General features: G+C 42.3%; 2 protein-coding genes across 2 annotated transcripts; one reads left to right on the top strand and one right to left on the bottom strand.

Annotated features, from left to right (window-relative positions):
• Positions 1–1579: 1579 nt before the first annotated feature.
• On the top strand, positions 1580–11392 carry zgc:158403 (tetratricopeptide repeat protein 39A). The gene is made up of 18 exons (XM_010750183.3): positions 1580–1929; positions 2463–2567; positions 3045–3176; positions 3426–3466; positions 3642–3709; positions 3871–3935; positions 4707–4806; positions 4903–4968; positions 5051–5159; positions 5275–5342; positions 7059–7118; positions 7277–7438; positions 7536–7627; positions 8895–9015; positions 9104–9215; positions 9305–9419; positions 9705–9821; positions 10647–11392. Exons 1-18 carry the CDS (start codon positions 1895–1897, stop codon positions 10750–10752), a joined length of 1674 nt encoding a protein of 557 aa, XP_010748485.1. The 5' UTR covers positions 1580–1894; the 3' UTR covers positions 10753–11392.
• Positions 11393–11596: 204 nt separating this feature from the next.
• gadd45gip1 (growth arrest and DNA-damage-inducible, gamma interacting protein 1) lies at positions 11597–14267 on the bottom strand. Its single transcript, XM_010750182.3, has 2 exons — positions 13760–14267; positions 11597–11969 (listed from the first exon to the last, which is right to left on the bottom strand). The coding sequence occupies exons 1-2, from the start codon at positions 14161–14163 to the stop codon at positions 11681–11683; spliced, it is 693 nt and encodes a 230-aa protein (XP_010748484.3). The 5' UTR covers positions 14164–14267; the 3' UTR covers positions 11597–11680.
• Between the last annotated feature and the right edge of the window lie 1125 nt (positions 14268–15392).

Below are 15392 nucleotides of genomic sequence, written 5' to 3'. Positions count from 1 at the left end.
GCACTATAGAGTGAAATGCTGTTGCCTCCACCTGCATATTCTGGTAAAGAGATGCAACCTCCGCCTCCACCTTCCAACAACGATCTGCAGTTTATTGCAGATCACTGCCTCTGCCGACAACCTGCAGCCGCCACGTCCACGTGCAGACAGCTACATCCTTGACCAGCAAGGTTAGGGTCCACTCTCTACCTGAACCCTCTGCCACCTTGCTTCTTCCACCCATTCCCAGATACAACAACGTCCTCCAGCAGCAGCAGCAACAGCTGCTCCTGATGCCACTGCCTGAATGCTGTTTTCCTACAAGTGTTTTATAGATCTAAACTAAGGTGTGCAGCTCTCTGCCAGCAGACAGAGAAAACCACCAACTGTGGAGAGTTTTATTCAGTGATGATCAGTTCAGTCAGTGGAGATAAAGTGCACAGGTGTCTGAAATGTTTAAAGGAGAATGGAGGATGACTATGACTACAGAGACCTTGAGGCACCTGCTTGACTCTGACTCCCTAACACCAACATACAGTCCTGTACAAGTCATAGTGTGGCTCCTAAAGCATCTCCTGATGTGACTGTCGGAGTGCTGTGATACAACCAAACATCTGAGAGGTGTAGATGGTGGAGCATGTGCATCTTGCAGCAAAATATAAATATAGTACTTCTTAGTCAAATGCAGAATGGCTTTGGCTAAAATGATAGCACAGAAACAAGTGGGCCCAATGAATTCATGGGAACAAAAAGAGATCAGGTTCAGGTCAGGCACCATCATATCTAAAAGAGCTCATAGTACCTTACTACCCCTCTAGAACACTGCGCTCTCAGGACGCTGGGTTCCTTGTGGTTCCTATAGTCTCCAAAAGTAGACTGGGGGCCAGAGCTTTCAGCTGGTTCAGGTGAGCCCTTAATGATGTTACTATAGGCCTAGACTGTCAGGGGACTTCCCATGATGCACTGAGCTCTTCTCTTCTTCTTTCTCTCTTCATCTGTACACGTGTCTCATTAACACGAGTTACTAACTTCCAGCTCCTTCCCTGGAGTTTGTCTACTTTCTCGTCTCACAGGTTCTGTATATATAATATTATAAAAAGTACAGTCTACACCTGCTCTGTATGGAGAGTGTCATGAGATAACTGAGATTCTGTTATAATTTGGTAATTAATAAGAAATATTTATATTACACACAAAGATATTTGTAACATCCATGTTGTATCCAACATATATACATCAACAGTGCCCCCAAGTGACTGCATTTTGACATTGCATGTGAACAGAGTGGTAACTGCAGTTCTACACTGATGTGAATCAGCTGCTGAGTGACACAAAAGTAATTACTCATTACATGAAATTCATTTTTTCTGCTTTCACATTTTGTCCCCTTCATCCTACCAAACTTACTCTCCACATCCTGACGTCATGTCCTTCAGCAAAACTGATTAATTAGAATTAAACATGTTCAGTCTTAAAGTTTGAAAATAAATGGAGGGAACAGGTTGGAAAAAAGAAACTAAGCCATCAAATAATAAGAACTGCACTCACAATCTCCCCGAACATGAGAATAATCTGTCCGGATCTGGATTTGACTGAGCTGCACCTGATCCTGTGATCACAGTGTAATGTGTGCGTGGCAGTGATGTCACAGAGGAGGAGCCAGGTGCGCCTCTGCTGCGTGAGTTCACTCAAACTGTGGAATCCACGCAGATGCGCGCATGTCCCCCGCGCCCCGGAGCACTTTACGCGTATTTAAACCAAGAGGAAAGTCTTGACGCCAAACTTCTGCTCTGCTTCCAAAGCTCTGTTTTTCACGGTGTGAGCTGTGGATGACTCTCTTGATTTTTCTGCTATTACCGACGAGCTCCTAACAGGTGTCTGGGGGGGATTCCACGCTGCCGCCCGCACAGACAACATGTCCAATGGGAAAGACGCAAATGCTGCACAAAAGTGAGTAGACACACTGGAAATTCAGTGACGCGCTCAGAAGTTGGACTTGGTTTTTCAGGTTTGTTCGCTTCCTGCATCAGCTGGTGTTTCAGTTTAGATCTGAGAATAGTGGGATCTGCACAGGAAACAAATAAGTAAAAATTCACCTTCACATGCGCAAGGAAACGCCAATAAACCGCTTGAGTCCGCTTGTCTTGACGTAGTTCACTCAGGAAATAGTGCCAGGTGAGTTAAAGGCGCTGTTGTTGTTTTCCACACATGGAGACAGCAGCAAGGTCTGAGGTCACTGACAACACATGATGATGTTCTAGACTGACCTTTAACTTTATTCATATGTCTGTCAAGAACCTCTCAACACACACAGACACACACACACACACACACACAGACAGACACACATCCTGTGTTTCTCAGTGTGCTGCTGTTGACTTTGCATCCCCCCTCTGCCTCCAGACACACAGTTGGTCACAGTTTAGTACATTTGCATTTTGATGTGTGTGTGTGTGTGTGTGTTTACCCATGTCGGTTGTCAGCTCCTCACAGATGACCCTAAAGGAGTGTCTGGATGAGTGTATGGAGGCATTGGATCTCTTCCTTAACAACCACTTCAACGAGAGCCTGGAGAGGCTGCGGCCAAGGTAACAGAATAATCCTGAGTCACAGAGGTTTTAATCAGCTGTCCCTGTGTCGAGTGTGTGTCTCTATGGTGTGTTTTAGCACTCTGTGTGTTCTCGGTTTGATGTCAGCAGTATTTAGCTCGAGGTGAAACTCATGTGGTGTCAGCTGTGAAGTTCTTCCTGCAAGCCGAGACACAAGGGTGGCCTTGGTAGGCTGCAGCTCTCCAGGATATGGGCTGTTTACTGAAGCTGACGCCCATGGTCTGACTGACTCGACAGCCAACAGAGCAGCAGCCCTGCAAGATAAACACTAACGCACAAGACGAGCTGCGACACTGGAGGAGATGGGAAGAATAAAGCCAATCATATTTACTCTTATCTTTTCCCAACAGGAAAATGTGCAGGTCACACAGCAGCTCTTCTCCTGATGTTACCTGTGTGTGCTCACAGTGCAGTGTGTATGACGTTGATTCTGTGACTTCCATGTTTCCCATGCAGAGTGAACGAGAGCATGTACCACGCTCTTATCTACGCCACCGTGCTGGAAATGCAGGCCATGATGACTTTCCAGCACGACGACATCACCAACGCAGGAAATACCATGAAGAGTGCCCAGGAGGTCTGCCAGAGGTCAGAATGCCTCAGTAACCAACTCTTCTTTAACAGTCTTTGAGCCATAAATTTATGAGTGCATTTACATGTCCTGTTTCTGAACCTTTAATTTGACTGTGTTTGCATGAGAGAAGTCATTACAGCAGCTGTGAAGATAGCGACAAAAAAGGACAATTGGTGGATGATTGCTGTGTCAGTAAAGATGCAGTAAGCAGGAGTAGTGGCGTAGCGTGTCGTCCGGCTGCTGAAATATAGTTTGTGTTTCAGGTTTCGACGGAAATCTCCAGGTTCGGGTTCACTCACTGAAGGTAAAAGGCTCCGTTTTGAAATCCATCCAAAAGAGTAAATACAGTGTGCACAGACAGACGTGCCCTCTCTCTGTATAATTCACTCTCATCTACTTATCAAATGTGACACAGTCAGGCGGAAAGATGACGGTGTGTTATTTATTTAATGCGTGTGTGTGTGAATGTGTTCTTGCAGTGCAGCTTCATGCTGAAGCGTGTTATGCAGAGTGCCAACTCCAGAGAGCTGCTCTCACCTTCCTACAGGTGAAGTACACACAGAGCCAGCTCACATGTCTGTATGAGCACCAGCACACCAAAGATTCCACATTCAGTGTCTCAGGACTGTGTGTGAGAAGTTTCCACTTATATCCTCCTAAATCCATGATCCGTGCACATCTTATTGTTCATTTCTTTTATTTTTGCAGGATGAGAACATGGTGAGTTTTATCAAAGGAGGGATCAAAGTACGAAACAGTTACCTAATTTACAAGTGAGTAATGAACCATAAAGAGGATGTATGTTGAGTGAACGTCTGTTGTGTATACATTATTATATTGTCTAAAGCTGCAGCAAAGAGAGTATTTGCATAGCTGTACCATCAGTGGTCGAATGTTGTATAATGGGACTCCTATAACTTGGTATTCACCCGGGGATGGTGCATTACGTCCTGCCTCACACAGCGGTGTGCACCTGATGCACTTTGTCTTAACCCAAAGGTTAAACCTTCAGCACACCTCTTGTCTAACTCATTTGAAGCTGAGCTGATGTTTCTATTTATGTGATCACATCAACTTATGATATTTATTTATTTGGCTGCGACTGCAGACTTTAAACTGACTGTTGATGAATTCCCTATAGTAGGAAATAAATGCTAAAATAAATTCAACCTTTTAGATGGACTGAATTCTGTCCAATAACAAAAATCTCCTCAGGTGTGGACGCTCTGTAGTCTGATCCCAATGCAGCAACAGGAAAGTGGAATAGTGGAAGTGGTTTAAAAAAAGATGCTATTGACTTGCATTATGGGAAATGCAGTTTGTGTTTTTGGAGCTTGACCTACACAAAGGTCTTAACAACCAGATATAAGTGACTGTATATGTTTCTGAACTTTGTGGAAGTGTTCTATCACTGGAGTACCTTTTCAAGTTTTTCTTTTCTTTGTTTTTGCACAGTCATGTCATGACATGACTCTGTACAGTAATATATTAATATGCTGAGCTGTGTTCTTAAACAATTGACACAGTTGCCTTCTGTCATCCAGAGAACTGCATTCCCTCATAAAATCTCCCACCTGTCTCAAAGGAGCGAGCCATGTTCACTTAGAGGGAGGAGTGTCGTTTGGAATGGGAGCGTTTAATCTGGTACGTCACAAACGAATCTTTAAACTCCGTAAGTCGACTGTACGTTGTTTAAACCTGTTTGTACCAGACAGTTTACGAGGTCTTCTTTATTCACAGACACTCTCTCTGTTTCCTCCACGGATACTCAAAGTTTTGGAGTTTGCAGGCTTCTCTGGAGACAAGGTGCTCATAGAACTTTCCTCCGTTGTGCCTCCGCCATCTTATCTTGTTAACTGACAAACTCTGTCTCTTTTCTGTTTTTTAGGAATACGGTCTGTCCCTGCTGCGTGACGGTGCGATGGGGATGAATCTGCGCTCCATGCTGTGTGCTCTGCTGCTGCTCTGCTACTACACCTTTCTCACGTTCATACTCGGTAGTTCTGTACCATCCATGTGTTGTACATGTGCCCGAGATTCACTTGATTTTCATGTGAATTTGGAATATTTCATGATTACTCATGTCATATCATATCTGTTCTCACCTCTCAGGGACCGGTGAAGGAGAGGTAGCTGAAGCTGAAAGCCTGCTGAAGCCTTTCCGGCTCCACTACCCACGGGTGAGTGGCAGTATAAGGATCATGTGTGTGTTTGATCCGTTTCCTCTTACTTTCTGTCGGGTAATGAAGGTGTTAAGGTGTCCTATTCAGCTGCAAATGTGGTCTCGCAGACTGATGTCAGGAGCTCATTATCTCTAATAGATGTATCCAAACTGTGTCGACACTGCTGACCTTTTCAGGAACGAGCTGGAGAGTCTAAAAATGGAGGGAGCTATCATTGAACAAAATGTCAGGATGGAATAAAAGGTCCAGTACTGAGAAAATAGAATGAGAGCTATTGTGGCTGATTCGAGCGAGCTTGTTCCCCGCTGGCTACTGTTTTTTTCTTTTCTTTAGAGGATGGCTTCAGTAGTTCATCAACTACTTTCCAGAAGTAAATATTTCGCAAGGACTTAGGGATGAATTTCACTGTCGTGACCAGGCCTCAAAGAAAACTGCAATGATCTTCCAAGATTAGATCACTAATCACAACTCCATCATGTGGAAAATGTAGAGTCCCATGGAGCAAAGACAACATGGATATGGATTTAGACAAGTCTACTGCAGAACTGTGGGTGAAGGTGAACCAATGTGGTGTACTATAGGATGGGGGAAAGGCAATGAAGGGTAGGTTCATTGAGGGTGAGAAGAAATGGAGGAATGGACTGGTGTCGTCTAGTGGGGGAGCAATTTCTTCATCGTTCTGTGGGACCCCAGCAGTTATTGTATTTGAATAAAAAAAAAAAGAGGAAGAAGGAGAGAGAAAGAAATGAAGGGCTTGGGGGAAGGGGTGTGAAAACTGAGCCAAAGAGGAAGTGATCGGAGAAGGTGTGCTCAAATAGTTCAGGTGCAGAAATGGGATGAGTTCCAGGTGTGTTCTTTGTTCCTGAACCTTGACAGAAAACGTACAGTTAGGTTATCGCTGCTTCCTTCATGGAATCGATCACTGAAGTACTCGATTACAGCATAACTCTGGTTTTTGTATCAAAAGAACTCCGACAAAGCAACTTCCTGGTACAACTTTGACCTGCTCTTACGCTCACACGTTTCCACATCAGCACTTACTTTGAGTTGTAAAAGTTGTCAGAATTGATAGAGATTGTAGCCAGAAGTAGAAAAATAAAAACAAAGTTTTGATCATTCCTATTTTTATTGCAGAGGAATTCAGATTGTGCTTTTCATTGATGTTTGCAGAACACGTGTTCTCTTTTCTTCACGTCATTCTTCTAATCTATTTTTACTTCTCTCGCTGTACGTCAGCGCTTTCTTCAGGATCCCTCCTTCGCCTCACATCGTTTCTCCTTCCTCTCTATTGTCCACTCGCACATTTACCCCCACCTTGATTAGCTCCATCCAACACTTGCTCCACCTTCCACTCACGCAATCCCCTCTGCACTCTGAATCTCGACACCACCTCGCCTTCATTTGAAGTACACTTGTGCGCCTGTTATCATTATTCCTGCCACTGACTCACATTCTTGTAAATTCACAATCCCTCTTTCTACTCCACCTTTTACCTACATGCCTGCCCATCCCAGAGAATAAACTCAGAGCTCTGACAAACTGTGTACCAATCCAACGTGGAAATGTCTTGGTTAAACACCACAAGAGTAATTACCATACAGTAGATCTGCTTGCAGATTGATGAGAATATAACACACAGTAGATTGTGGTGTAATTCAGAGAACAGTGGGGGCTGAAAAAGTTTTTGAATTGGTATTTTTCTCTTGTGTCCAGGGAGCAATATTCCTCTTCTTTGCAGGCAGGACCGAAGAGATCAAGGGGAACATTGATGAGGTGTGTTCATGAAACGTGGCAGTTGCATGGCTTGAATGAATGAATCAACTTCTGTTTTATTTGCTTGTGATTGCATAGCCCAATGTTAATATCTAATACACTATTCACCTTACATAAACTTACCTGTTTTATGCTTATTTAATGTGCTGTGCTACCAGGCGGTGGCACTCTTTGAGGATGGCTGCAAGGCCCAGCAGGCATGGAAGCAGTTCCACCACATGTGCTACTGGGAGCTGATGTGGTGCTTCACCTACAAGCGAATGTGGAAGATGGCGTACTTCTACGCAGACCTGCTGAGCCAAGAGAGCCGCTGGTCCAAGGTACAGAACCAGAGACAGGCTAATGGTGGACACAGAAGTGAGATGGTTTTTGTCAAGCATCTTGTGAAATCAATCCTGTCTTTATGTTCTCTGTTAGGCCATGTATGTTTACATGAAAGCTGCTTACCTCAGCATGCTGCCTAAAGATGAAGCCAGACCTTTTGGGGAGGACGAGGTCGATCTCTTTAGGTAAACACACACACATCTTTTTGTCTTTGTGACACTGCTCATGATATAATTGTATTTTAAGTGTATGCAGTTCTCATTGTTCCCAAACTTATCTGTGTACTTTGTGTAAAACTGAAGGATTAAAAGTTGTATCTGCTTAAAGAGATTAAAGATTAGAGGTTAGATTAGAGTCACAATGTCTGCAGACATCCACCCAGGCATATTTTGAGACACAAAATATTTTGAATAATAATTAGATTTTTCTGTAGAAAAGTTTCATTACCTCATTATTTTCTTAATTATTTATAATATTATTGGACAATGGCTGGCCTCCTGTTTGTGATGTCACAAAGTCCTGCTTATACGTCCAGGTCTTAAACTCAGATTTAAAGGTCCAGTGTGTAAGATGTGGTAATATTTCTTTGCAGGAATTAAATATAATGTATGTTTTCTTTAATGTACACCTGAATATATGAGTTTTCATTGTATTTAAAGTGTATATCTACAGTAAGAGCAGGTCCTCTTCATGTCTTCCATGTACGCCATGTTGAACCACCATTTTTCTACAGTAGCCCAGAACAGACAAACTACAACTACAGATCTAGATGTGGCCTTTATGAATTGATATGAAACTGGGAGCCAGAGGTTTTCTTACATGCTTGGGAGGAGATGGTGAGGCGTGCGAGAGTATTCAGTTGGTTGCAATTTGAAACTACATGGCCAGTTGCCACTAAATCATACACACCGGACCTTTAAGGTGAACACAGAGAAACTTTGCTCCTTCAGCAGCCTCCTGACATCAAACTGGACCTTATCATCCTGATAACCACCACCAGCCATGGGATTATTTGCATATAGCATGCACAGCCCACGTTATAAAGGAATTCATAAAATGTTTCATACACAAATGCTTCTTGTGAAACAGGATGTTCATAGACACACTCAGTTCCCCTAGAGTTTTAGTGTCTTTCAGCTTGTTTTGGTTTTGAGGCTCAAGGTTTTACTGCTCTGGTTCACTCTCACCGTTCTTGTCCACCTTTGAGGAGCTGGTGGAGACCAAAACTTAAAGCTTAAAGTGAATGAATTTTGGACTTAAATTCGTCATATGGACTGAGATATGAATGTTAATATTGCTCCGTAACCGCTGGATGTGTTAGCTATAATGTATCACGTTTGTGTTTACAGCTTTGCACTGCCCCTAAATGGCCAATAATAAATAAATGCCAGTTTAAATACAAGTACATCACAATTCCTAATGTGTGTCTTTATTATTTCTCTGCGTCTTCAGACAAGTGCCCACCTTAAAACAGAAGATAGCAGGGAAGTCTCCCCCAACTGAGAAGTTTGCTATCCGTAAAGCCAGACGCTACAAGGCTCAGAGACCAATCAAGCTGCCGGTGCCAGTGCTGGTAAAGCTTTATACACACACACACACACACTAACTAACACAGTGGGCAGTATGTTTGACTTCCGAGTGTATTCATTTTTTGATTATAGGAGATGATGTACATGTGGAATGGGTTCAGTATGATCAGCAAACGACCAGAGCTGACTGAAGGCATGATGCAGACTTTGGTGGATGCAGAGCGCTCCCTGCAGGAGTCTCCTGGTAATACAACATCTCCCACACCATGTGCCAGAACAAACCTCAAATATAACTGGAGATAAAAACGAGATCGTCTGCTCACTCCTCAACAGAAAATATGTTTTCGGTGGATGACCGCTGTCTGATCCACCTGCTGAAGGGTCTGTGTTTTAAGAACCAGGGTCACCTCCAGGCTGCGGAGGAAAGCTTCAACCAAGTGTTTGCCAGGTGAGTTTCTCAGAATCTTATTTGTAGCTATTTCTCCTTGACAGTTTTTAACCGCAGGTATTGACAAAGTAATGTTTCCTGAGCAAATATAAAATACTCTTAACTCACCCGTCAAGTTAAACAGTGGGTATTTACATAGTGACCAAGCATTGTCTTGTGTGTTTCTTCATTCATGCTTTACTGAGGCTATCACAGTATAGTACAGGGTAATGACCAAATACATGCATGTAATGTAACTGCATATGTCAGTGAATGTTGATCCACCTTCTGTCTGTGTGTGCTCAGTGAAAAGAAGATCAAGTTTGACCACTACCTGGTGCCTAACACTCTGGTGGAGCTCAGTCTGCTCTACATAGACTTAGGCAGAAGAGACGAGGCGATTAAACTACTGCACAAGGCCAAGTAAGTTACTCCTTTATTGATACATGCATCATTGGAGACATGGTTTAATCCTGCCACACAGATTTAGTAACATGGCATGGTACAATATGTCATTTTGTCTCAGTCTTATCATCTACGCTATAAAAAAATGATCCTACACACTGGACCTTTTAAGGGTTTATAAATGATGCTCCAAAGAGCTTGACCCAACTGGGTCCAGTCCACAAAGAACATTCTTCTGGAAATGTTATTGGGTAAATGGTTTATTTCAAATAAAGTTGTCAACACAGTTGTTGATATTTCTTTTTACTTCAAGAACCAGTCCTTCACAGAAAGTTTGTAAGTTTGTTCATAGCCTCTTGTAGAACCAGAGGGCCCTTTGAAGAACATTTCTCTTTCAAAGAGAGAACACTCCGCTAGAAAGCATACATTTATCTGGGATGGATAAGTCAATATGTGATATACAAATACAATTTATAGCTCTGTTATTATTTATTGTGATCACAATTCTCTCACTAACAAAACCTGCTGGGACAGGATAGTAGTACTACAGTGTACAGGGCTTCCCTGTGTGTTTAGCCAGCACAGAAACACTAGAGGTCGCTCTTGGCTTTTACATGTAAGTTAGTTTTATTGTACATATTGACGATCAACCCTCTGCACCTAGTGGATAAAAGGCAACTTTTAGCAGGTTGCTACTTTAAGTCAAAAATGAATTCACAAAAAACTAAATCCCAACGTTAAATGTGCAAAGCAAAGGCTGGCATCTCAGCAATCAGTGTAGAAAACACTAGTGATAGTCACGTGTTGTCGTACTTTAACCTGCTCTACTCTTCTGACTTGTAGGCACAACTACAAAGAGTACTCGATGGAGTCTCGTACACAGTTCAGGGTACACGCCGCTCTGGCCAAACTCAAGGCTGACCCTGAAGAGGACGACACTCACCTGTAAGGACATTTCATCATGGCTGGAAAGGCTCTCCACACTGGACTGTTTCCCCTCACAGTTCTGACTGTTTTTAGTGTCACTATCCATTTTTAACAAGTGAATCCTGGGTATTTTATCAGTGTGTCCAGATTTACCAGCCAGACTGACTTCCATTGGTGTGTACGGGTGTCAAGTGGAGACGCTTTGAGCTGAGGGACAGTGTGTAGACGACTTTTATTTGAAGGACAATTTTTTTTTTTTTTTTATTGTTTACACTGAAAATTAAAAAATACTCAATTTTAATTATTTAAATTTAAAGCCACTATAAATATCAAATGTAATAATTTGTATGACTTAATGAAATGTATAGTAATAACTTTAATAAGTAATTAATATTAAACAGCGTACTGTGCTGGTTTGGAACATCTTGTGATGATCAAGTTTTTTTTAAGTGTTTTAAACTCCTGCATTTGTCATTCTCTTTGGTTTTAATGCAAATGAGGGTGCGGTACGCCGTGGGTAAAACGCACTAAAGAGGTGAACTGTTTACTGCTCACTTTCACCATCTGTTTACACGCAGATCTGGATCAGTGCGTGCACTTTCCAAAAACTACATTCAAATGTCTGAAAACTATTTTTACATAAATAAATTCTACAAAAAAAACATGTTTTGTCTTATGACAGCAGAATTCATTAAATTTCATAGTTTGAGTAATAGACAGAATGCACTGGTACAGAGATGAATTTATTTCAGTGACATTTAATACAAGATCAGGAAAAATCAACATGTTTAAATAGGACAAACAACTCTGGAGATTTTTTTTTTTTTTTTTACAAAAGAAAAACATGGATGGCTTTTTTTTTTTTTTTTTTTTTTTTTATTCAGGTCATTAAAGATGTAGTCAGGTCACAACATGAAGATCAAACTTCTCTGGAGTGACTCAGTCCAGGACTACGAGGATGTAGCAGGAGTTGTGGTGGTCGCCGTCTGTTCCTCTCTCAATCTTCGTTTCATTAGTTTTTTCTTCTTCTTCTCTTCCTTTTCTATTTCAGCGACCATTTCCAAGAACTTGTTGCTGCGGGGGTCCACCGCGAAGCCAAAACGTTCTCTGGCCTCGGCCAGCAACTTTTCACGGCGGGCTTTCTCCTCCTTTAGCTTTTGCTTGGTCTCGCGCTTTTCTCTGCGCCAGTCAGCCACCATCTTGGGCATTTTGGCCATGTTAGCTGCTATGAGCTTCTCTCTGCAGTAGACAGGAGAAAAGATTAGTACAACGGATGTTACCACGATGAATGATGCATAGGTGTAGGAAGGCCAGTTGGAGCAGATTATGTCTCTACTACAGGGGTCTTGAACTTTTTTCGGCCCAAGGACTCTTTGAACGAGAGACAAACAGAACCACATGTAGAGTTGCACAGTACCCCGCGGTGCCAAATCGTAACTATACTAGAAATTCTACAGGACGGTACTACCGTGGATTACTATACTACTGGTGCCAGTCTCCACTACATAGTCGCCGCCTCTGCTCTCCTCTCGACTTCTCACTGCATGCTACTCCCTTGTAAACAAACCAACATGGCAACTACTGCAACCGAACTACACAGCTGCTGTTTCCAAACGCTGGGTCCATCCGTCTGTTAGCTGATTGGCTGTTCGTGTGTTTCTGCCAGCAAGTACGAACTCCATGAAGACAGTTCCACTTCGATAGAAACTCGCTTCAAAACAAACAACAAGCTAAAGTTCTGTCTCGCCCAAACGCACGCACGGCTTACAGTCACAAACACGAGACAACACACTCACCATAGCAGAAGCACCGGGCCCGAGCGGTGTCATCGTCAGTGGCTTCACTAATTTTGCTCAAAAAACGAAACTCGTTGTTTCAAACTTGTTTCAGTCTGATTCTTACTTCACCAGTTTTATGTTTATCATGCACCAAACAACATTATAAGTAATTAATAAGTATTAATAACTTGCACAAATACATTGCAGTTCATAAAAATAATAAATAAATAAAGGCTGCAGTATCGCGATAATACCCAGAACCGTGATACTTTGTCTGGTATAGTATCATGGTTACTCATTTTGGTATTGTGACAACTCTAACCACTTGTAAGTCTTTTTTTTTTTTAAATGTTTCACTTCATTATTGGCCTAGCCTATAATAACCACCTAGAGGTCTTTTAGATGGATTGCCATCATGTTAGATATTCCTCACAGGATGAACTGGAATAACTTTGATCCTCTGACTCATGTGTTAGCCGCACATATACATGATTATAAAAGGCTAGTATACACACACACACAGATACTATTTATTTATTTATGTATATTTATAGGACAGCACACATTAAACTAAGCATGTCAGGCTTAGTTCAACAGCTAATTTGCATCTGAAGTCAAAACAGTGAAATACACTAATCGTGGCTGCTGCTGTGGTCCTGCATGACGTCCACTACATATATTATTACTGTCATTATTGCTGCCATATCTCCATTACAGTTTATAGTTAGTTTATGGTTTGCTGCTGCTGTGCATCTGTGTCTCTTTATCTCTATTTATCTGCACCCTCAGTGACAGCCAATGAAAAAAGTGCATTATGGGAAGTGTAGTATACAGCATTTTTGTAGAGTGATACACACACTGAAGACTAAAAGGGTCAGGACATCTTTTTAGTCCCTTTTCCCCCAACTATGTGCAAGTAGGATACTTAACTTCATCTTAAAGTAAAATGTCCTCAAAGGTATAAATACAGAAATATCATTTATAGTTTTAAATGTCTTGTTTTAGCTGTAGTTGCCTCCAACATGATTTCTGTGAGGACGCAGCTGAAGTTAGCTGTCATCCCTCATCAGGTGCTGTTGTATACACTTCGTACCTGTTCGTGTTCTCCTGGTTTTAGCCCTCCTTCTTGCCTTTCACATATTGCCCATTAGTTCATGTTGACCCGTGAGATGTGACACACAGAACCGAACTGAGTAAACAGGACCTGTCCGATAATTGACACACTGCCGTTAGCCACAGTAGCATACTAACCTTGCCAGCCGCTTCTCGCTTTCCAGCTTCTCCTTCGCCTCTATGTTCTTCAGCATCACCTCTAACGGAGGGTTCCACTCGGTTTCCTCCGCGATGATTTTGTCCAGCTCCTCATGGCTGGGCCACAGTGACGCGGGGTCGACACCGGACGCCGAACCGTACCGACCGAACAGCTTCCTGTCGTACCGGGCCGTCTTCTGCCACTGCGGCGTCTTCTCGCTGTCCTTGTCTGGGAGGTACGGCTCATGGAGGTTCAGCTTTAAAGGTCTGGGGTTGTAAGCCGCAGTCTGCGACAAAAGCCCGCCCTGCCAGCCCGCAGAGAGGACCGTGTTTGAAGAAGAAAGTCCCGGTAACGACCGGCACCGACACAGCGCCGCCGTCCTGCATAGCATGGACGCCGCCATCTTTCTTTACCCTACAGCAAGGACCCGGAGGTGAAGCAGACAGAGGTGACCGCCGCAGTGCCTGTTCACCACCGCAGACGGCTCTTCTATGGACTCCTGACTGTGTTTGGATAGTTTGAATTTGGTTGTTCACGTTCACGAAGGCAATTTATTTATTTAACACATTTCATTACAAAAAAAAACACAGTTCAAAAGGTCCAGTGTGACAGATTTACAGAACACTACAGAAATGTATTATAATATTCATAATTATGTTTTCATTAGTGTATTATTACCTGAGCACGCCATTTTGAAGACAATTTGGCAGTAATGGCATCCGTCATGTGACGCACACTGACCCATAAAGACTTTTCCCCATAAGCTCACTCCTGAAAGAAGCGGCTGTAATTTCAGGATTTGATTTATTTGGTCACACAACATTTGTAAAATCTAGAGGAGCCATGTTAAATCATTCTATCCCCATTTAGGTTAGATAAACCCTTTATAAGCAAGAGGGATACGTTTTAAACTTAAATGTTAACAGACTTTGCATTACTCATCAAACTTTTTTTTTTCAGCTTTGTACATCACTGAGCAGCTTCCATAAGAATAAACAGAGCTCTGTCTCGAGCGCTGTATCCAGTTCTCTTTAACATCCATGGTTAAATTATTTCTACATTAGCCACCGTAGTTTCTCCTTCACAAAAGGCAGGAGAGGGTGAGGTCCTTTACACGAGGAATTAAAGTGACTACATTGGAAAATCAGCATTTAACTACGGTATATATACTGTGTTATATAAATATATAGAATAATTCTATATTTCATTTCCATGCAAATGTTTAATCTATCCAAATACAATATATTGATGATTATGCTATGGTTAATTAATTTATTTTTTTTAAGACATTCTTTGGCCTTTTTGAGCTTTATTTGATAGAGACAGCTGAAGCTGCAGAGAGACAGGAATGTGGGGAGAGAGATGGGGAATGACATGCAGGAAAGAGCCACAGGTCGGATTCGAACCCTGGGCTGCCGCGGCAAGGATTGAGCCTTCGTACATGGAGCGGCTGCTCTACTGACTGAGCTAAACACCACCCCATATGGTTCATTTTTTAAAATAAAAAATCTTTAACTTTTTACAGCCTCTCAAATGTGAGTTTTCTCTTTTTTATATGATTGCAGGTTGAATATTTTCTGACCATGTGAAAAGAATAAGCAATTTGAAGATTTTGCTTTGGTGTGTTGGGAG

The sequence above is a fragment of the Larimichthys crocea genome, chromosome XII, assembly GCF_000972845.2.
Source record: "Larimichthys crocea isolate SSNF chromosome XII, L_crocea_2.0, whole genome shotgun sequence".
NCBI lineage: Eukaryota > Metazoa > Chordata > Actinopteri > Sciaenidae > Larimichthys > Larimichthys crocea.
This window is presented reverse-complemented; position numbering and strand designations above follow the sequence as displayed.